The 22832-nt window shown below is 40.8% G+C and overlaps 2 protein-coding genes across 8 annotated transcripts in view; one reads left to right on the forward strand and one right to left on the reverse strand.

Annotated features, from left to right (window-relative positions):
* Nucleotides 1-14356, reverse strand: part of pdk4 (pyruvate dehydrogenase kinase, isozyme 4) — a 36364-nt gene extending 22008 nt beyond the window's left edge. For 2 of the 3 annotated variants that reach the window (XM_051671017.1, XM_051671019.1), the window contains exons 1-2: nucleotides 14015-14356; nucleotides 10066-10207 (exon numbers count right to left, since the gene is read on the reverse strand). In XM_051671017.1, coding sequence (XP_051526977.1) covers nucleotides 10066-10207; nucleotides 14015-14132 — 260 coding nt within the window. In that variant the 5' untranslated portion in view covers nucleotides 14133-14356. The remainder of the gene's footprint in view (nucleotides 1-10065; nucleotides 10208-14014) is intronic. The other variant, XM_051671018.1, reaches the window with a different exon arrangement.
* Nucleotides 14357-15697: 1341 nt separating this feature from the next.
* Nucleotides 15698-22832, forward strand: part of LOC127425279 (cytoplasmic dynein 1 intermediate chain 1-like) — a 95649-nt gene continuing 88514 nt past the window's right edge. For all 5 annotated transcript variants that reach the window (XM_051671042.1, XM_051671043.1, XM_051671044.1 and 2 more), the window contains exons 1-4: nucleotides 15698-15955; nucleotides 17788-17901; nucleotides 18038-18152; nucleotides 20268-20355. In XM_051671042.1, the coding sequence (XP_051527002.1) occupies nucleotides 17794-17901; nucleotides 18038-18152; nucleotides 20268-20355 (311 nt within the window). In that variant the 5' untranslated portion in view covers nucleotides 15698-15955; nucleotides 17788-17793. The remainder of the gene's footprint in view (nucleotides 15956-17787; nucleotides 17902-18037; nucleotides 18153-20267; nucleotides 20356-22832) is intronic.

Here is a 22832-nt window from a genome sequence, read left to right on the forward strand (position 1 = left end):
GCTCGTCCATTTGTTTGAGGAGCTTAGCTTGGAAAACTTGGAGCGCCATCATTGCGTGGAGTGCTGAACCAGTTTGGCCAGCCGCTGAGTATGCTCTTCCAGTCAGTGCGGACGTTAGTCTATATGGCTTAGAAAGATGAACGGGGCATGAGTTCCACGAGATGTGCCGCTACCACCTCTTTCAGGTGGGGTAGTTGGGCATAACTGTTTACTTTCCGTGATCCACATAAGAGAGGATGTAATCGCTGTGAGGGTGAGCTGAATAGGGCGTGCGCCAGGATTTTGACAGTTCGTTATGAACTTCAGGAAAGAATAGGGCAGATCTACGTTACACGGTCGCTTGACGGCATCCGGACTGCAGGAACCATACATCAAGGTGAGATTGTGCCAAGGTCAGGTAGACTAGAAAAATTTCTTACATGAAATACAGGCAGCTTTGGAAAAAGATGGTGTGGTTGTTTCAAGGAGCACAATATGACGATACCGGTCACAACCATAAGCGCTATGTTTGGAGAGGGGTCAACAAGTATTGTGCTCCTTGAAACAACCACACCGTCTTTTTCCAGAGCAGCCTGTATTTCTCCTGTGGTTACCTGTGGGTTTTTCTTTGCATCCCGAACAATTCTTCTGGCAGTTGTGGCTGAAATCTTTCTTGGTCTACGTGACCATGGCCCTGAATTTTCCACTTTTTACCCAATTTGGAATGCCCAATTCCCAGTGCGCTTTTTTTTTTTTTAAGTCCTCGTGGTTACCTCAATCCAGGTGGTGGAGGATGAATCCCAGTTGCCTCTGCACCTGAGACCATCAACCCGCGCATCTTATCACGTGGCTTGTTGAGCACATTGCCACGGAGACATAGCGCATGTGGAGGCTTCACGGCATCCACCGCAGCATCCGCGCCCAACTCACCACACGCCCCACCGAGAACGAACCACATTATAGCGACCACGAGGAGGTTACCCCATGTGACTCTACCCTCCCTAGCAACCGGGCCAATTTGGTTGCTTAGGAGACCTGGCTGGAGTCACTCAGCATGCCCTGGGATTCGAACTAGCGAACTCCAGGGGTGGTTGCCAGCGTCTTTTACCACTGAGCTACCCAACCCCCTGAATTTTCTACTTCTTAATAAATGATTGAACAGTACTGACTGGCATTTTCAAAGCTTTGGATATATTTTTATATGCTTTTCCATCTTTATAAAGTTCCATTACCTTGTTACACAGGTCTTTTGACAGTTCTTTTCTGCTCCCCATGGCTCAGTATCTAGCCTGCTTAGTGCATCCACGTGAGAGCTAACAACTCATTGACTATTTATACACAGATACTAATTGCAATTTAAAAAGCCACAGGTGTGGGAAATTAACCTTTAATTGCCATTTAAAGCTGTGTGTATCACCTTGTGTGTCTGTAACAAGGCCAAACATTCAAGGGTATGTAAACTTTTGATCAGTGCCATTTGGGTGATTTCTGTTACCATTATGATTTAAAAAGGAGCCAAACAACTATGTGATAATAAATGGCTTCATATGATCACTATCCTTAAATAAAATACAGTTTTTTTGCATGATCAGTCATATTTTCAAAATCAATGCCAAAATTTCACAATTTCTGCCAGGGTATGCAAACTTTTGAGCACAACTGTATATACAAAGTTCTTAATACTGTGTATTGCCCCCTTTAGCATCAATGACAGTGTGCAGTCTTTTGTAATAGTTGTCTATGAGGCCCCAAATTCTTGCAGGTGGTATAGCTGCCCATTCCTCTTGGCAAAATGCCTCCACGTCATGCAAAGTCTTTGGTCATCTTGCATGAACTGCACGTTTGAGATCTCCCCAGAGTGGCTCGATGATATTAAGGTCAGGAGACTGTGATGGCCACTCCAGAACCTTCACCTTTTTCTGCTGTAACCACTGGAGGGTCAACTTGGCCTTGTGCTTAGGGTCACTATCATGCTGGAAAGTCCAAGAGTGTCCCATGCGCAGCTTTCATGCAGAAGAATGCAGATTGTCTGCCAGTATTTTCTGATAACATGCTGCATTCATCTTGCCATCAATTTTCACAAGATTCCCGTGCCTTTAGAGCACACACCCCCCCAAAACATCAGTGAGCCACCACCATGCTTCACAGTGGGGACGGTATTCTTTTCACTATAGGCCTTGTTGACCCCTCTCCAAACATAGCACTTATGGATGTGACCATAAAGCTCTATTTTGGTCTCGTCACTCCAAATTACAGAGTGCCAGAAGCTGTGAGGCATGTCAAGGTGTTGTCCGGGCTTTTTTGTGGCATTGGCGCAGTAAAGGCTTCTTTCTGGCAACTCGACCATGCAGCTAATTTTTGTTCAAGTATCGTCGTATTGTGCTCCTGGAAACAACCACACCGTCTTTTTCCAGAGCAGCCTGTATTTCTCCTGAGGTTACCTGTGGGTTTTTCTTTGTACCCTGAACAATTCTTCTGGCAGTTGTGGCTGAAATCTTTCTTGGTCTACCTGACCTTGGCTTGGTATCAAGAGATTTGAGTTTGAGTATGCAAACTTTTGAGCACAACTGTATCAGTTTCTGTGAGGATATGTGCATTCCTATTAGGACTTATTTAACGTTCAACAATGACAAACCATGGTTTACAGCAAAACTCAGGCAGCTTCGTCAGGCCAAAGAGGATGCTTCCAGAAGTGGGTATAAAATCTTGTACAATCAGGCCAGAAACACACTGACAAAAGAGATTAGAGTGGCTAAAAGAAGCTAGTCTGAGAAGCTGAAAAACAAGTTTTCAGCTAATGACCCTACATCAGTGTGAAGAGGCCTGAAAGACATTACTAACTACAAGACACCATCCCCCAACACTGTAGGGAATCAACAACTGGCTGACGACCTGAATGTGTTTTACTGTAGATTTGAAAAGCCCAGTCTCACACCCCACACCCACTCAGACCATCACTTCACACAAACATCGACACCTCCTGCAACTACCCTCCTCTCCCATCCTGCTACTGAACCTGAACTTAAGATCTGTGTAGAGGATGTGTGCCGGGCATCCGAAAACAAAAGACAAGGAAAGCACAGGGCCCAGATCGTGTTTCACCCACTTGTCTAAAATCCTGTGCTGACAAGCTGGCCCCCATCTTCACACAGATCTTCAACAGATCACTGGAGCAGTGTGAAGTTCCCTGCTGCTTCAAACACACCTCCATCATCCCTGTCCCAAAGAAACCCAAAATCACAGGACTTAATGACTAAAGACCCACCGCTCTGACATCTGTGGTCATGAAGTCATTTGAGAAACTGGTGTTGGCCCACCTGAAGGACATCACTGGACCCTTTCTGGATCCCCTCCAATCTGCTTATCGAGCAAACATGTCTGTTGATGATGCAGTCAACATGGGATTGCATCATATCCTGCAAAATCTGGACAGACCAGGGACATATGCAAGGATCTTTTTTGTGGACTTCAGTTCAGCTTTCAACACCATCATCCCAGCTATTCTCTGTACTAAATTAAACCAATCCTCTGTTCCCACCTCTTTCTCTCAGTGGATCACCAGCTTTCTGACAAATAGGCAGCAGTTAGTGAGACTGGGGAAATTCACTTCCAGCACCTGTACAATCAGCACTGGTGCCCCCCAGGGATGTGTGCTCTCCCCACTACACTTCTCCCTGTACACAAACGACTGCACTGCCAAAGACCCCTCTGTCAAGCTCCCGAAGTTTGCAGATGACACTAATGTCATCGGACTCATCCAGGATGACGATGAGTCTGCATACAGAAGGGAGGTTGAACAGCTGGCTGTCTGGTGAAGTCAAAACAACTGGAGCTGAGCTCATTCAAAACAGTGGAGATGATAGTGGACTTTAGGAGGAACACCCCAACATTGACCCCGCTCACCATTCTGAACAGCACTGTGGCAGCAGTGGAGTCATTCAGGTTCCTGGGCTCTACCATCTCACAGGACCTGAAGTGGAAGACCCACATTGACTCCATTATGAAAAAGGCCCAGCAGAGGTTGTACTTACTTCGCCAGTTGAGGAAGTTCTGCCACAGGCGCTGCTGATGCAGTTCTATTCAGCAGTCACTGAGTCTGTCCTCTCCACTTCAATAACTGTCTGGTTTGGTTCAGCTAAAAAAAAAAATCGGACATCAGAAGACTACAAAGGACAGTTCGGACTGCTGAGTAGATTATTGGTTGCCCCCTTCCCTCCCTTCAAGAACTGTACACTTCCAGAGTAAGGAAAAGGGCTGGAAAAATCACTCTGGACCCCAGCCCAATACCTTTTTGAACTGTTGCCCTCTGGCCGGCGCTACAGAGCACTGAGCACCAGAACTGTCAGGCACAAGAACAGTTTTTTCCCTCAGGCAATCCATTTCATGAACAGTTAAAACTGCACCACTGAGCAATAATTATGTGCAATACACAGCTTTCTATTTATATTTATCCAACATATCCTACCTTTTCTGACATTACTTTCCCTTGCACTATCTGTATATAACAGATTTGAATTTGTACATATAAATAGCTATATATTTGTATATATCTGTCTTGTTGTATTTTTTGTGCACTGGAAGCTTCTGTCACTAAGACGTGTAAGATGTGTAAGCATACTTGGCAATTAAGCTCATTCTGATTAAACAACAAAGCCTGTACAATTGTTTGTTTTAATGGGGAGGTGCTTAGTAATGACTGTAACCACTGATCCAATTCTTAACACAGCTTTTTCCAATGATGAATGGAGGCTTGGTGTGATTAAATAGCTTTTCCTGGATAATTTTATGGGTAGCATAAATCAAGTCCACTCATGTGACTTTTGGCAAGGAGTGTACTGTGTTACATTTAACACAATACAATACTAGCTAAAACCCAAAATCTGAATGAAAGTGTTCTGTGTCAGTATGCCACATCGTAAAAGAGGATTTGTTTTCTCGAGACCTCTGAAAAGGTTACAGTACACACCTGTTTGTGTACAGTGTTCATGATATCTGACATTTCAATGACTGCATGTAACAGTTACATTAGCTCAGAGTCATAGATTCTCTGGTCTTGAGGATAGGAATTCCAAAACAAATCTTTAGCCTTTAAACCCACATTTATAAAAAACAATTATATAGTTTTTTATTTTGTTTTACAGTATTAATACAGTTTTCGAAACAGTCTCTGAAAGAATCCAGAAAAGTCAGCAGAAAATATACAGTTTATGTAACAGCAATTACTACATAATTTGTGATGCAGTTGACTTGTTGAACACAAAGCCTTTACCAATCCTTGGAAGACAAAGGGCAAAGTTATGACTGATCTTGTTTGTGTTAATAAATCATTCTGTCTTTCTAAATCCTGTCCATTCAGAACGCTATACAACAAATTCTATTCTTAAACCTAAAAACTTTCCATGAGCAACAAGCTATTTCAATCACATGCACGTAGTACATGCATAGTCATACATGAGTTTCTTTAATGCTTTCCTTATTTTTACCCCACTAGCCAACTAGAGGCATGTAAACGAATCAAATGTTAATTTATTATCATTAATTGTTTTCAATATATTTTTATCTAAAAAATAAAAAAATTTAAAAAAATTATAAATATATATATATATATATATATATATATATATATATATATATATATATATATATATATATAATTAATTAAAGGGAAAGTTCACCCAATATGAAAATTATTTAATCATTTACTCATCTTCATGCCATCCCACTTTCTTTCTTCTGCAGAACACAAACAACTATTTTAAGAAGAATATCTAATCTCCGTAGGTCCATACAATACAAGTGAATGGTGTCCAGAACTTTGAAGGTCCAAAAAGCACACATAGGCAGCAAAAAAGTAATCCATAATACTCCAGTGTTATAATCAATATCTTCAGAAGTGATATGATATGTGTGGGTGAGAAACAGTTTAATATTTATGTCCTTTGTTCCTATAAACTTTCCTCCCTGCCCAGTAGGTGGCAATATGTACAAAGAATGTGAATCGGCAAAAACAAAAGAGGAAAATAACAGAAGTTAAAGTGGAGATTTATAGTAAAAAATGACTTAAATATCAATCTGTTTTTCACCCACACTTATATCGCTTCTGACTATACGGATTTATATGCTTTTTAGACCTTCAATGTTCTGGCCCCCATTCACTTGTATTGTATGGACCTAAAGAGCTAAGATATTTTTCTAAAATCTTCGTTTGTGTTCAGCAGAAGAAAAAAAGTCATATACATCTGGGATGGCATGAGGATGTGTAAATGAGAGAATTTTCATTTTTGTGTGAACTATCTCTTTAAGAGTTATTAATGGTTAGAGCAGTTTAGAGAGACAGGAAAGTGAAGGGACTGACATGTCAGGACTCAAACCTGAATCCATTTGAGAACAACGGCTCTTATATGTCACGAGCATGTGTACTATCCTCTTCTTTGTCTTTTTTTAGTCTTTTTAAATATAACTGGAGACCAGTTCTAGGGGAACACCTGCCCATAGAAACAAGAGGTCCAAGAGCTGAAAAGACGGTGACAGACCGGCGTGATGACCACGCAATGTGTCCCGTGGCGCCATGCCCATCTTGGGACTCGAGTCTGAAGCCAGTGCTGAAGCGGTCTCATATGCATCAACCCCAGTGGGGTGGCCACCGCTGAGGATGCCATATGCCCCAGGAACCTCTGAAAAAGTTTCAGTGGAACCGGTTTTCTGTTTGAACGCCTTCAAACAGACCAACACCGACTGGGCACGCTCGTTCGTGAGGCGCGCTGTCAAAGAGACCGAGCCCAACTCCAAACCGAGAAAAGAGATGCTCTGAACTGGGAGGAGCTTGCTCTTTTCCCAGTTGACCCGAAGCCCTAGTCGGCTGAGGTGTGAGAGCACCAAGTCCCTGTGTGCGCACAACATGTCCCGAGAGTGAGCTAAGATTAGCCGGTCATCGAGATAGTTGAGAATGCGAATGCCCACCTCCCTTAGCGGGGCAAGGGCTGCCTCTGCGACCTTCGTGAAGATGCGAGGAGACAGGGACAGGCCAAAAGGGAGGACCTTGTACTGATATACCTGACCCTTGAATGCAAACCGCAGGAAGGGTCTGTGTCGAGGAAGGATCGAGATGTGGAAGTACGCATTCTTCAGGTCTACAGCCGCGAACCAATCTTGATGCCGGACGCTCACCAGAATGGTTTGCTTGCTCGATGCGCCCATCTCCCAAGGGGTCTTTTTGGCGACACTGTCGAGGACTTCTCCCATCAGTTCTCAACAGAGAAGCAGACGGAGGCCATCAAACATATCTTGCCATGGCACGACTCGGCCGCCTACAGGCCTCCGAAGTCCCGCGCCCGTCTGCCTTCCGTCTGTACGCCGGCCTCTGAGAAGAAGATCCTCACGCAGGAAGGCGGCACCACCTGCCTGTCATCCGGCTGCCAAGAACCCCGGACGGGCTTCAAAGCGGTCCTGAGACAGGCGACCCAGGGATGAGGCAACTCTCGTTGACTGGCCTGACCCAGGGACTCCTGCCCCTGGGTCAGAACGAGGTGAGTACCCTCGTGACATCGCCTGGTGCCTTCTGGGCCCCGGCACCCAAATTGTCAATAAAAGAGTAGTTTCCTCATTCCCTGGGTCATTCTCCAATGCTCGCAAAGTCTTTCCGATCAACGAGCAGGACGAGAGTATCATGCGTTCCCTTGTTGTCCGTCGAAAGAAAGCCGACAAAAAAGTTAAGTACGGTGGTTCTTGGGGCCGCTCACCCGTCCCAGCCACCGTTGCGGGCTCGAGGGGCAGCAAGCCTCCCCCGGATGATCTTCCTGGTGGGGCGTCTGCTCTGCCTCGCTGCGAACCACCCACCCCAGGCGTGATAACTCCTATCGTCCCTCTGGTGCCTGTTAGCACAAAGGCTGGAAGCCTGGTTAGCGCTTTCCAGCCCATCGCAATGGCTCATCAAGATGATCTGGCTCGGCTATGTGATCCAGTTCACCAGATGACCGCCCAGGTTCAGTGGTGTCCTCTCCACCACGGAGCGATAGAACCCGTCCCCTTAGCAGAGACCCACAAGGGCTTTTACAGCCCTTATTTTATCGTGCCGGGGGGGGGTGGTTTGCCCAATCCTGAATCTGCGTGCCTTGAACAGAGACTTACACAGGCTTCCGTTCAAGATGTTGACACAGAAGTGCATCCTAACGTCTGTACAACATCAGGATTAGTTCGCGGCCATCGACCTGAAGGACAAGTACTTTCACGTATCAATCCTTCCTTGACACAGACCCTTTCTTCGGTTTGCCTTTGAGAGATGAGCATACCAGTACAAGGTCCTCCCTTTTGGTCTGTCCCTGTACCCTCGCATCTGTACCAAAGTCGCAGATGCGGCCCTGGCCCCGCTAAGGGAAAAGGGCATTCACATCCTCAATTATCTCAACAACTGGCTGATCCTAGCTCACTCGCAAGAACTATTGTGCGCAGAGGGACCTTGTGCTTCGGCACCTCGACCGACTGTGGCTTCAGGTCAACTGGGAAAAGAGCAAGCTCTCCCCTGTGCAGAGCATCTCTTTTCTCGGTATGGAGTTGGACTCGGTCTCCATGATGGCACGCCTTACAAACGAGCGTGCACAGTCGGTGCTGGCCTGCCTGAGAACCGGTTACATGCCCAAAGTTCCCACCACTCCCTTCCGGTACCAGGTGGTGAACCTGCAAGCACTCCCTTCAGACATATGCAGAGCAGCAGGTTGGGCTACTCCCAATACCTTTGCGAGGTTCTACAACCTGCACATAGAACCGGTTTCGACCCGAGGGTTACGGGGTGACAACAGGTAGGCCGGGCAGCCGGTCAGTTGTATCGTTTGCACTGCGCCTTCCTCCTTTTTTAAGGTGATAATGTGCGCTATCTTGTCCACAACAGTTCCCTGTAACTGGTGAACACTGGATGCCTCTTTAATTCTTTAAGCACTATTCGGTGGCGAACTCAGTGGAGGAGTAACGCCGCCAGGCCCAGTACTCATGGTATGCCTTTTTCAGGTGAGCCCGTGTACTTGGGCTCAGTGCTCCATACATGGTGTTTCCCCCTCGATAATCCCATATGGTGCGTTTCCACTGTTTGGTTCCCCTCAGGTGAACCCTGTGTTTCCCCTCGTCAGAGCTCTGCTCTGCCTCGGCCACTGTTGCTGTGTACCCTCTCCGTTGATAGGGTCCTCCCCAGTGGCATCATTCCATATGTGAACTTCCCCGTCGGTAAGTCCATGTGAGGTATTCTCCACATGTTAACCTCCCTCTGGTAGGATGTGGTCTCCGTAGTGCTCTCCTTCCTGTAGACGGAAGAGCACTTCTCCAGCGCTATTCTAGCAGGTGCTCGGCGGGAAATTGCTTAATACAAAAATCAGGAAAGGCCACCGCCTGTAGCCTCCTTGAGTAAGTGCCTCCTCCCACCCTTATCGGGACCAGGGAGACACCTTACCTAACCTGCTGGAAGGTCATGACGAAACGCCGCAGGCGCTGAACCATGTCACGAGGTACGGAGGAGCGGACACGGGCAGCTGTGTCCGCTCCTCCGTACCTCGTGACACGGTTCAGCGCCTGCATCGTTTCGTATAGGAACCCCTAGTGTCACTACATCGACACAACGTCGAGTGAGTGACAGACATGGAACATCTTGGTTACTGATGTAACCTCTGTTCCCTGATGGAGGGAACAAGATGTTGTGTCCCTCCTGCCGTGGCGCTGAACCGACCGCTGACATGGCCGGGACTCTCTCTCGGCTCCTCAGCACAACTCTGAATGAGTGGTGCACGCCATCTCCTTTTATACCCATATGTACGGGGCGGAAAGTGGCATGCAAATTCCACTCGCCAATTTTCATTGGCCTTTTCTGAATAAAGCAAAGGTGATTGGGGCTCTCAAGAGCGAACCCCTAGTGTCACTACATCGTCACAACGTCTTGTTCCCTCCATCAGGGAACAGAGGTTACATCAGTAACCAAGACGTTTTCTACGGTCCAGAATTCATCACACTGGTCACATTCCCAGCATATGGCCCTGCTTGATATACATTATGGAACAGCAGGGAGTCTGGAACGGCACGTAATGGTTTATCGACTGTGGATCTCACCAGCTATGAAGCAGCTTCAGAGAAGGGGTGCTGAGCAGTTTGTCAGGGAGGAAGTCTATTTCTTTCATGATGTTGGCTAACCGGACGGGAAGCTCTTGCCTTAAAAACATGAAGGAGGTCTTTTCACAGGCATTGGCAGATCCTGCAAGTAAAAAATGACAGTATTAGTAAGGACAGAACTCTAAAAAATTTTTATCTAAATTGTATACTGTATACCTGAAATTCACTATATTGTTAAACCCAACTGACATAATATTTTTGGTGTAAAGTCTGACTGGACATGTGCTTAACACAGATATTGTCAGGTTGTTAAGGATCAAATCATAACCCACTGGAAAAATTTGATTGCATGAGGTTCATGTACTGTATGTTATAGGATTCACAGAGCATAACAGCCATACAAAATTAACATATGCCAATATGCTTAAGCAAGACAGATGCTAGTTATAGATCATTCAACATCTGCATTAAAGGGAGTTAACCCCCCAAAAAATGAAATTTTTCTCATTTACTCACCCTCATGCCATCATGTGTTTTTGTTCATGTTTTGTGTTTCATGTCATGTGATTTCCTGTTCTATAGTCATGTGTTTCATGTCATGTGATTTTCTGTTTTATAGTCACTTGTTTCCTGGTCATGTGATATCCTGTTTCCCTCCATGTTCATGTGTCTTGGTTTCATTGGTTCATTGTTTGAGTTACTCATTATCAGTCTTGTCTTTTCATTGGTTTTAGCTTATTAGTCTTGTTATCTTGTTTATAGTTCTGTCTGTTCATTGGTTGTCTTGTTACCCTTGTCCACGTATTTATACCCTCATGTTTGCCATGGTCCTTTGTCAGGTATTGTTAATGTATCATTGGTTGGTTGTCAAGACCGACAAAATGAACCCAGTGAATATCCTTATATGTCTACGTCAAGGCGATCTATAGAAGATTAGGTGGAGGACTTCTGCATCCTAGCAGATGAGGTAAGCTTCAATGAGATCGCCCTCAAACACTTCTTTCGTGCAGGCTTGAATGAGCCGGTGCTCTCTTGGATGTCTGGCAGTTGGAGTACCTTCAATCTGGCTCAATGTATCGACCTTGCCCTGCGGATAAGTGGTTCAGTTTTCACTGTGGGGGAGGCGGATAATGAGCCAGAGTGTCACGTCATGGCCGTCAAGCCAGAGATCCACGGTCCAGGCCCGACTCTGCTCCACGGTCCAGGCCTGCCTTTGCTCCACGGTCCAGGCCTGCTTTCGCACCATGGTCCAGGCCTGCTTTCGCACCATGGTCCAGGCCTGCTTTCGCACCATGGTCCAGGCCTGCTTTCGCACCATGGTCCAGGCCCGCTTCTGCTCTACAAGCCAACGAGTCAGCATCCACACCTACTATGGCCAAGTCAGGATCCTGCTGTACCATGTCATGCCATGTAGCCACGTCAAGTCACCACAGCAGCCCCCCCACCCAGCTCCCTCACAGTGAACTCTGTGTTTATGTTTTGGGGCGTCGGGAGCCACCACTAGTGGGGGGGGATATGTCACATTTAATGTGTTTTTGTTCATGTTTTGTGCTTCATGTCATGTGATTTCCTGTTCTATAGTCACTTGTTTCCTGGTCATGTGATATCCTGTTTCCCTCCATGTTCATGTGTCTTGTTTTCATTGGTTCATTGTTTGAGTTACTCATTATCAGTCTTGTCTTTTCATTGGTTTTAGCTTACTCGTCTTGTTATTGTTTATAGTTCTGTCTTTTTATTGGTTGTCTTGTTACCCTTGTCCATGTATTTATACCTTCATGTTTGCCATGGTCCTTAGTCAGGTATTGTTAATGTATCATTGGTTGGTTGTCAAGTTAAGCCATGTCTAGTCCAGTCTAGTTCATGTTTATGTTTCTGTTCACGGTTTTTGGTTTTCACGTTTATTAATAAACTGCACTTGGGTCCTTCACATCATCATAGTCTTTGTCTGCCTGTCATTGCCAGCCGACGTCACACCATCCCAGATGTGCCTTTCTTTCTTCTGCTGATTTTTAGAAGTTTAGAAGCTCTTTAGGTCCAAACAATGCAAGTGAATGGTGATCAGAACTTTGAAGGTCTAAAAAGCACATAAAGGCAGCATAAAAGTAATCCACAAGACTCCAGTGGTTAAATCCATATCTTTAGAAGTGATATGATAGGTGTGGGTGAGAAACAGATCAATATTTAAGTCTAGTGCTGCATCTAACGATTATTTTGATAATCGATTAATCTTCAATTATTTATTCAGTTAATCGATTAATCGGATAAATAACAAAATTGTATTTCCCGTATTTTATTAAAATGATTTTTTTTTTAAACAGAAATTATAAAATGCGCAAGGATTTGGTTTGGTTTACTGTACTGAATCCACAATTCTATGCTCACAAAAATTTGAACAAAACCTGAATCATGAAGTTACGTTTGAATTTATTATTATCACTTTCAGGACATATACAAAATAGTTTCTTTCCTTTACTTGTAAAACTTAAAAAGTGCTGTTTGGGGGGGCCTGGGTAGCTCAGTGGTAAAAGACACTGGCTACCACCCCTGGAGTTTGCTAGTTTGAATTCCAGGGCGTGCTGAGTGACTCCAGCCAGGTCTCCTAAGCAACCAAATTGGCCCCATTTCTAGGGAGGGTAGAGTCACATGGGGTAACCTCCTTGTGGTCGCTATTATGTGGTTCGTTCTCGGTGGGGCGCGTGGTGAGTTGAGCGCGGATGCTGCGGTGGATGGCGTGAAGCCTCCACACGCGCTATGTCTCCGTGGCAATGTGCTCAACAAGCCATGTGATAAGATGCGCAGGTTGATTGTCTCAGATGCGGAGGCAACTGGGATTCATCCACCGCCACCCGGATTAAGTCGAATCATTACACGACCACAAGGACTTAAAAGCGCACTGGGAATTGGGCATTCCAAATCGGGTGAAAAAAAAAAAGGGCTGTTCGTTTAAGAGTAAAATGATCCATCAGGGATGGAGTAGGACAAAAAATAAAAAATAAAAAAATGTTGATCTGTTAAGATATCACTTCTGGATATATGGATTTAGACACTGGAGTCATATGGATTACTTTTATGCTGCCTTTGTGTGCTTTTTGGACCTTCAAATTAAGGACCTACAGAGCTGAGATATTCTTCTAAAAATCTTCGTTTGTGTCCAGCAGAATCTGGGATGGCATTAGGGTGAGTACATTTTCATCACGAGAGAGAATTTTCATTTTTGGGTGAATTATTCTTGAAAATTCTGTCATCATTTAAACACCCTCATATTGTTCCAAGCCAGTATGACTTTCTTTTTTCCACAGAGCACAAAACGATTTGTTCAAAACCATTCACTTTCATTGTATAAAATAAAGGTGCACTGTAAGTGAATGGTGACTGAGGCTGTCATTGTCTAACATTCTGCCACAGAAAAAAAGAAAAGCAAATGATTTTGGAACTACATTAGGGTGAATTTTCATTTATTTTTATTTTTTTTAAAGGGATAGGGTTATAGATGTTTTATTTTATTTTGGGGTGAAATATCACTTTGCTGTTATTTAAGAGATTTTTTATGTGGTGTCAAATCTACAATAACAGATAGGCTGTGATTTAAAGCCTGAGAAGCTGCCTACATAAACAGCATTCTGGGCATCACATTCGTGTGCAGCATTTTTGGGCATTCCTTTAAAAAAATAAATAAATAAATAAAATACTGTGACGATACAATTGTACAACGACCTGCCAATACCATATGTCACTTTGATTTATATGCAGTTAGACAAAGTGATTACCATGTTAGTTCTATAGAATTTATATAATAGCCTACTTCAAAGAAGACTATGGTATTATAATGTATGTCCAAAAACCATGGTAATACCACTGAACCTTTGCTTGTTCAGTTCACTAGTTTTTGAGACAGCCACTATGTTTACAGTTATTGCATTAGATCCATTTAAAAAAGTAAACAACTTACCAAAGTCAATAAACTGCTTCATTGAAAGTGGGGACGGAGAGAACTTTGAAAATCGGTCCACATGTTTTGGTATGTTCAGCTTTGAGTTGTTTTTCAACAACAACTGTGCGAACTTCATGTTGATCTTCTTCAAGTTAAATCCAAATGCTCTTGAAATCTTCTTCTCAGTTATTGTTCTGTTCTCATCAGCAGATCATACAGTCCGCAAAGTTTGCATTCTAGCACAGCCTCTTACTTTCATCCTACAAATGAAGATGAAGTCCTCACTGTCCCCCTGAATCGCTATAATTTGTTACTTCGCCAAAATTACCGACCAGCACAAGGTACAAAACAGGGTACAAACAAAACACAAGGGAGGGGGATAGGGGAGACTGGTACTCTTGTCTGCATAGAAACAGAATAGTAGATTATCAGACACACATCAAGTCATTTTTACTTAGTCTTATCGACAGCGATGAAGTATACTGAGACTATAACTATCGTAAACACTCCTGTAAAAGCAATGTATCGAATAATTTTATCCTAGGTTTTGCGTAGCGCAGCAAACAGAAACGGATTTCGCCGATCTACAAGCTGTATTTCTATAGCAATAAGACTGTGAGCGCATGCGCACAGCTAATGCAGAGCAAAGGTCTTTTGGAATGGGTTTGAGACACAATGTTTTTTAAAAGTCATCTTTAATGGTGTCTTGTACAGTGTGTTCCGCATCATTTAAACGACTGAAAGCACAAATCACTTACTATAACTCGATTTCTCCCCTAGAAATGCAGATTTGTCAATAATTCTCCGTTTTATTGTTATTTAAATAATTTTATTTTTATTAGATTATAATACATGTATTTATTATATTTAAAAATATATTAAATATGATATAAATTAAAATAACATATTTATATATAAAATATACACTTATATAAATGCATTATTTTAATGATATTATATTAATTTATATTTATTATATTGCTATATTTATTATGTTTTCTGTTATTTAAGCATCCAGCAGCGAAGGATATATTATTATTATTATTATTATCATCATCATCATCATCATCATTATTAAGCCTTCTCTACTGGATGTTAGAAAATACTAAAATTCTGTAATTTTCTCATTTTGACCATGGTTCCACCTAGTGGTGTGTAAGCGATTGAAATAAAATAGTTTTTATTTGTAATTTTTTTATGAAAGGGGTTTTATGGCCAGATATCATGTTTGTCATTGGACTAAAATTGCTTTTTTCTGTCCAAAAAGACAATTTAATTTAAAAAGTTGAAAACCATCAATACATTGTAAAAGTTTTTTTTATTTTTTTATTTATTTATTTATTTTACAGGGATTTGTATTAATGTTTAAGGATACGTTTTAAATTTAGAAACTGGTTAAAGTTAAAACGTGGTTATTAGTTCAAGAAATCATAGTTTTGTTCATTGATGTATTTTATTTTTTATTGCATATTTATGTTACAAGACAGGGAAGATTCCAAAATGTAAGATAAAACTACCAAGTTGAACACAAAATGTGATGAACAGAAATGAAACATAAAAATTAAAATAAATAAATAAATAAATGAAAAGCAATCCGCTGCTTACATGTTTAAATCAATAGACTGAAAATCCGCTAGGTGGCCCTGTTGATACAGATTACTTCATTTCGAGACTATTTAGACAGTATTTGGAAGGGGAAAGGTGGGATCGTTTAGTTACAATGTGGAGGTTGCAAGGCGGTCTTTGAGCATCTGCTACCTCTAGAAAATATAGGCCATTGTCCTTGAATACAGTTTTATTGGGTTTTTCAACAGCTTCATTGCATTACTAAAATATCGCATCGTGTAATCTCAACCATGATGTTTTAATGCAAGGGACAGTATTAAAACGAATGCCAGATTGTGCACAGCAGCAGTGATACAGCAAATTTAGAGTGGACAGCATCCGCACAGGGAGCAGGTAGGAAGTGTGAAGCACACTGGATGCTTGTTTCTCGTGGTCACTTAACTGTGAGGTTGCATACGTGCTTTTTTGTTCGATTGGTGCGATGTCTTTCATTCTGTATGTTCGATGCCTTCATAATGGCATATGGATTATGACGTCTTTATGCTTCTGTTGGTATCCACTGTTAGCAATAGCTACATTCATTTACAGCAGTTGTATATACTATTATTGTGACATCTGTTGAAATAGAAATTAATTTTCATGAGTAGTTTATAACGTAATTTACTGTACAGGAATTGGGGCTTGTAGGACTTTTGTCATGGTAACAAAACCAGATCATGATACATGACAGTCCACCTAACGTAGCATCCTCATAGACATCTGTCTCTGGTCCTTTTCAATACCATGAACAGCCTAATATCCACGTTATGAATGTGAAATTCGCATGAAAAATGTAATAATACTTCACTTACCACCTAATCATTATGTTAATGATGATGTCTTTGTTGATGTTTTTCTTAAATGATTATTTTATGTATCTCCCCACCTAATGCATTTGAAATTTGTGTAATTTATGGTTGTATTAATAGAGCTTTCTTCACAATTTGGAATTTGTTTTGTTTTTTCAAATTAATTATTCCCACTCATTTTTTATTTATTTATATCATTTGCATATATTGTTTTGTTTTCATTATTTTATATGCAAAAGATCAGTTCATCAAAGTGTCATAATTTAAGTGATATTAGGTAGTATTAGCTTGGTAAATACACTAGTTCCAGGCATCTGCCACACCCATTTAAAGGGGTAGTTCACCCAAAAATGAAAATTCTCTCATCACCCACCCTTATTCCATCCCAGATTAGTGTGACTTTCTTTCTTCTGCTGAACACAAAAAAAGATTTTTAGAAGAATATTTCAGCTCTGTAGGTCCGTCCATAAGACTCCAGTGGTTAAATCTTCATCTTCAGAAGCGATATGATAGGTGTGGGTGAGAAACATATCAATATTTAAGTCCTTTTTTACTATAATTTCTCCTCCCTGCCCAGTAGGTGGTGATATACATGAACAATGTGAATCGGCAAAAACAAAAGGAGAAGAATGTAGAAGTGAAAGTGGAGATTTAAAGTAAAAAATGACTAATATTGATCTGTTTTTCACCCAAATCGATCATATCGCTTCCGAATACATGGATTTAAAGGACAAGCCATCCCAGATGTGTATGACTTTCTTTCTTCTGCAGAACACAATTTAAGATTTTTATAAGAATATTTCAGTTCTGTAGGTCCATACAATGCATTTGAATGGGTGCCAAAATTTTGATGCTCCAAAAAGCACATCAAGGCAGCATAAAAGTAATCCATAAGATTCCAGTGGTTAAATCCATGTCTTCAGAAGTGATATGATACGTGTGGATGAGAAACAGATCAATATGTAAATCAATTTTTGCTAGAAATTCTTTTCCCTGCCCAAGAATTTTCATTTTTGGGTGAATTATCCCTTTAACCACTGAGGTTGTTTGGATTACTTTTATGCTGCCTTTATGTGCTTTTTGGACCTTCAAAGTTCTGGTCACCATTCAATTGCATTACAAGGACCTACAGAGCAAAAATATTCTTCTAAAAATCTTTATTTGTGTCCAGCAGAAGAAAGAAAGTCATACACATCTGGGATGGCATGAGGGCGAGTAAATGATGAGAGAATTTTTATTTTTGTGTGAACTATCCCTTTAATATAATTTCTTTGCTGAACATACTTTTACCCAGTCTCCATAGTGCCCTGTTTATACTGAAAAAAAGAGGACAAATGTGTTATACTAATGGTTTATCGTTTAATTCTCTTGTCACAGGACAAAATGGCTGATAAGAGTGACCTGAAAGCCGAACTTGAGCGCAAAAAACAGCGCCTTGCTCAAATCAGAGAGGAAAAAAAGAGAAAGGAAGAAGAAAAAAAGAAAAAAGAGGTAAGGCAACCTGTATTTAACCTTCATTTTAATGAATATTACTCAGACAGATTAAAAGCATTTAAAGAATGTGCTAAGAACATGACATGAATATCTGCCTATGTGTGCTTATGTGTGCATTTGCCTCCAAAAACAGTCAGAGACCCAACAGAAAGCAGAAACTGCCCCTGAGGACTCAGATTTGGACCGTAAGCGCAGGGAGACGGAGGCCCTTCTCCAGAGTATTGGAATCTCACCAGAACCTTCATTAGGTACAGTTACAGTACACAACCCACTGGATTATATTCAAATATGCATCTGTACCACAGCCATCTCACTCAACAATGTCTGCCTCCAAAACACAAAGAAAATAGCCTTTTTAACTTTGCCAAAACCAGGCTGTGTAATAGTTTGGGTTTGGATTTCAGGGTGGGTCTATGTTAACGATTCATGACTTTGAATGGGACTTCGTCCAAACCTCTTTTTCTGTGGGCTTTTCCTAGTCATTTTTTCGCCTCTTGGTTTTCACATTTTACCCCTTTTTACCACTGTACCTCCCACATTATTGGTCATGACATAGTTGCTTTTAAGTAATGTAATTTCAAAAACTTCCACCAGAATAGATCTTTCAAATTTGTGTTTCTGCCCTGCAAATATTCAGACCTGCAACAAAAGCACTGTTTCATATCCTTATGCAAATAATAAAAAGCTAAGAATGGTTGTATTATTTTTAGTTGTGTTATAAATGCACTGTCATTTTGTTATTGGTCTAAATGATCGACCCACTCCCAGGCATCCTCTGCTCATGTTGCCAGTCTTTTTAATCACTAAGGCATTTTTTAATCGCTTCTACATCTCCATCTAGTGGAAAGGAGACTCTATTACATATATGAGTACCTACAGTGTAAACCCTAATTTTGTCATTACTGGAAAAATCAAGTTGTCTTAATTAAACATTACCTGAAATGTCAAGGTTTGGGCTTATAACTCCTTGAACTTATTTTTGATATTCACTTTTTAGATTTTTTTTTAGTGTTAATATCTCAAACTATTGAGTACAAAATTGAGGCTATGGGGAATACCCATAATGCCTTGCGCTTTAATTATTTCATTATGTTTCCTTGGTTAAAGTGAACATATGGGGGCATTTAAATAGTTGCAATTAAGAATTCATAGAGGTTTTAGCTCTTTTGTAGTATTATTTGTTGTTTTGTTGCAAATGATTGTCACCATTAGGGTGATCTGTGTCCTCTTTAGTCAAGTTGTGTTAAGTTGATACATTTCTCTATGTGCATATGCAGCTGCAATACAGTTGTCTATGCTTTTGTTTATCTAGAAATATTTATTTAGTGATTGACAAAGATTCAGTAATAATCTTCTTTATTTAAGGTGTGTTAATGAATTATATACATTTGAGTCCATTTAATTAAAATTATTAAGTAGAAATAGCAACATTTAAATATAACATCTGAGTTAAAGGGATAGTTCACCCAAAAATAAAATTTAGTCACCATCATTCCATCCCAGATGTGTATAACTTTCTTCTGCTGAACACAAACAAATATTTTCAGAAGAATATTTCAGCTCTACAGGTCCATACAATGCAAGTTAATGGTGACCAAAATGTTGAAGCTCCACAAAGCATATAAAGGCAGCATACAATTAATCCAGTAACTCCAGTGGTTAAATCTATTTTTTCATAAGCAAAATTATTTTTTACTATACATTCTCCTCCTTTCCCAGTAGGTGGCAGTATGCACGAAGAATGTGAATCACCAAAAACAAAAGAAGAACAATGTGAAAGTGGAGATTTATAGTAAAAAAGGACTAAAATATTGATCTGTTTCTCACCCACACCCTATCATATCGCTTCTGAAAATATGTATTTAACCACTGGCATCTTGTGGATTACTTTTATGCTGCCTTTATGCCCTTTTGGAGCTTCAAAATTTTGGCATCCATTCACTTGCATTGTATGGACCTACAGAGCTAAAATATTCTTCTAAAAATCATTGTTTGTGTTGAGCAGAAGAAAGAAAGTTATACATATCTGGGATGGCATGAGGGTGAACTATCCCTTTAAGTCTACTTGCATCTAGTTACCTTAACTTAAATAGTTAATTTATTTCTATATGGTCACCAAGTTAAGTTAATTTAATTACACAAGTTTTGGAGACGCAATTACTCAATTAAATTAAGGGAATGACTTTACTCAATCAATTGAGTAAAGTCAACTTATTAAGGTTTTCATTGCACACACCACATGCTCTGCAGTAATAGAATTTACTTGTCCAAAGACTATAGTGCAATATGCCTCTCTTAAAGTTTTACTAATTCTTGCAGTTTATTTACACTTTATATCTTACTGCCTTTTTCTCTTTTTATAGTCCCAACACCAATGTCCCCATCAAAGTCTATGAGCACACCCAGTGAGACAGGCAGCCAGGATTCGGTGGATGGTGCAACTGCTGGCAGGTATTTAACAACCCTAAATGTCCTGTTCTAACTTTGTTTTTCAAAAATTGTAAAGGCCTTTTGAATTAATAGCCTGTGTTTTAAGGAGGACAAGGTTATTTTGTAACACAAGTATGACTGATACCCATGTTTCTCTGTCTTTTTAAATGGGATCGACAGATATAGGTAAGAATCCACATTTGTGGTTCCTGTGTGTGTTTCTTAGAATTCGCTTCCAACATGGCATCACTTCACCATTCAAGCACCCTGAGACAATGAGGCATGACATTAGATCTTAAGGTTTAAAACCTAATACCACTGAAAGGTTTCAACTAAAATGGAATGTTTAAGATTTTCCGATCAATTTAGTCTAGAAATTGATGATCAACCAGAGATCTTCCTGTGGGAGGAAATGTTTAAGATTAAGATGATACAAGTTAAATTTAATATAAAGTCTTTTAAAAATAACAACTAAGAGTGTATCAATGCCAGTAGCTGTGAGGGTTGTTAACAGGCTCATTTTTCTTTCTCTGAAATATAGACAGATAGCTGCAGTCATGTGGAAAGGGGAAGGCTGATGCGGATGTGCTGGCCTGTAATTAAGACTGCATAATGCAGACACGCAGCACATTTGACACATGATGTGTGCATTTGTGCCTGTCAACGCTCCCTACGGGGGGCTCTGCTCACAGCCTTTGGACTGAAGAGACACAACTCCAGTACATATTAATGACTTCTGCACAGCCATACAATATCATTGTCTCATCATAGCAATAATTCCCGTTTACTCTGCTTCTGTGGTGGAGTAATTGTGCTAGACTCTTTATGCTGGATTTTAAAAGTTGTTATTGCTCCAAGGTAGGGTCAGTGCAGTGTTGGGGAAGCTACTTTAAAACTGTTCCAGTAAAGTTAAACTACCATTAAAAAATAAATAAAGTAGTTATCTACACTACAAGCTACCACTAAAATGTAGCTAAATACATTGAAGCTACTTTTGTTGTTTGTTTGTTTGTTTGTTTCAAACAGAGTAGTAGTTTTGTTAAGTCACAAAAATAATGAGGATCTTAGTTATGGTGACTTTAGCAAACCTGAACATAAATGCACACTAAATAGACCTATTAAAACTAAAAACACCATAATTTGCAGTCAAATATTTTATGTGAAAAACATGACAGCAGACAATGGCATTTAACGAAATATATTATCTTTAAAATTATTGTATGAATATTATTTTATATCTTGATAAAAGAAGACATAATAATAATTGATTAATATTTTTTTAACCGGTTTATTACTGTGGGCTGAACGAACCGGTTCTGTATAACGAATTGGACTAACCTACATATGAGAGGGAGAATAAATAGAAATAGAAAATATAGTTGCAAGCAGCGATGACGGGCCCAAGCACCATGGGTCCATTTCCACCCAGTGGCTTTCGGAAAACAATGCAAGTGGGACACATGCATTTGGCATTTCACATTAATATAAACAAATTTGAAGCAATTTTGGTAAATATAAGAGGACTATTTTAAAGTCTGTTGTAAGAGCCACACTTCCTGCTGCCAGGTGGTGGCACTATGACCGTGACCCAAAATAGTCACATCCATGTGATTAGCCCCCAAGACTAAACACACATCTCAATTTTGATCTAAATCACACATTGCACACAGAAGATATGAGACACTTCCTTTTCCCATTTTTTGCCATTTATTTAATGCCTCGCCATGGCAACACCCTTCGATATATCAAAAATCTGTTCACAATTTAGCATCTTCAGTGTCTTGGCATAATGTTGTCTAAATAGGTGACAGTCACATGAATCCCCTAGGAGGAGTATTTAAAAGTTCAGAGCCTGCTATTTTCAGAAAATCCAAAATGGCCGACTTCCTGTTAGGCGAGCTAATGACTGTAAGTATGAAAGTTGTTCGGCTTGATGAGAACAATATATGTATTGTTTGGTGACTCTAGGTGAAAATGGGGGTACTACAGAGGCCGTCTTACATGCCCATTTTAAAGGGGGCACTACAGATCCCCTCTACACGCCCATGTGTGAACTTTTGCCCAGTCTTAATGGCCGATGACTCTGATGTGTGTGCAGAATTTCTTGAAATGTTAAGCGTGCCAAGTGCCTCAAAAATATAGGAAGAAAGGAATAATAACAATTAATACGTTACCATGGCAACAGTATTTAAGATATCAAATTTTACATCAGTGTCTTGACATTATTCTAAAGAATTTTGAAGCAATTTGTGTAAACACAAGAGGGCTATTTCAAAGTCTGTTAAAAGTGCCATACTTCCTCCTGCAAGTTGGTGGCGCTATGACTGTGAACCATAATAGCCGCATCAATGTGATCAGCCCCATTACCAAACATACAACTGAACTTTCATCAAAATCACACAATGCACACAGAAGATATAAGGTCTTTCCTGTTTCCCATTTTTTGCCATATAGTTATTGCCTTGCCATGGCGACACCATCCAAAATATAAAAAATCC

Source organism: Myxocyprinus asiaticus, chromosome 34 (assembly GCF_019703515.2).
Source record: "Myxocyprinus asiaticus isolate MX2 ecotype Aquarium Trade chromosome 34, UBuf_Myxa_2, whole genome shotgun sequence".
Classification (NCBI taxonomy): domain Eukaryota; kingdom Metazoa; phylum Chordata; class Actinopteri; order Cypriniformes; family Catostomidae; genus Myxocyprinus; species Myxocyprinus asiaticus.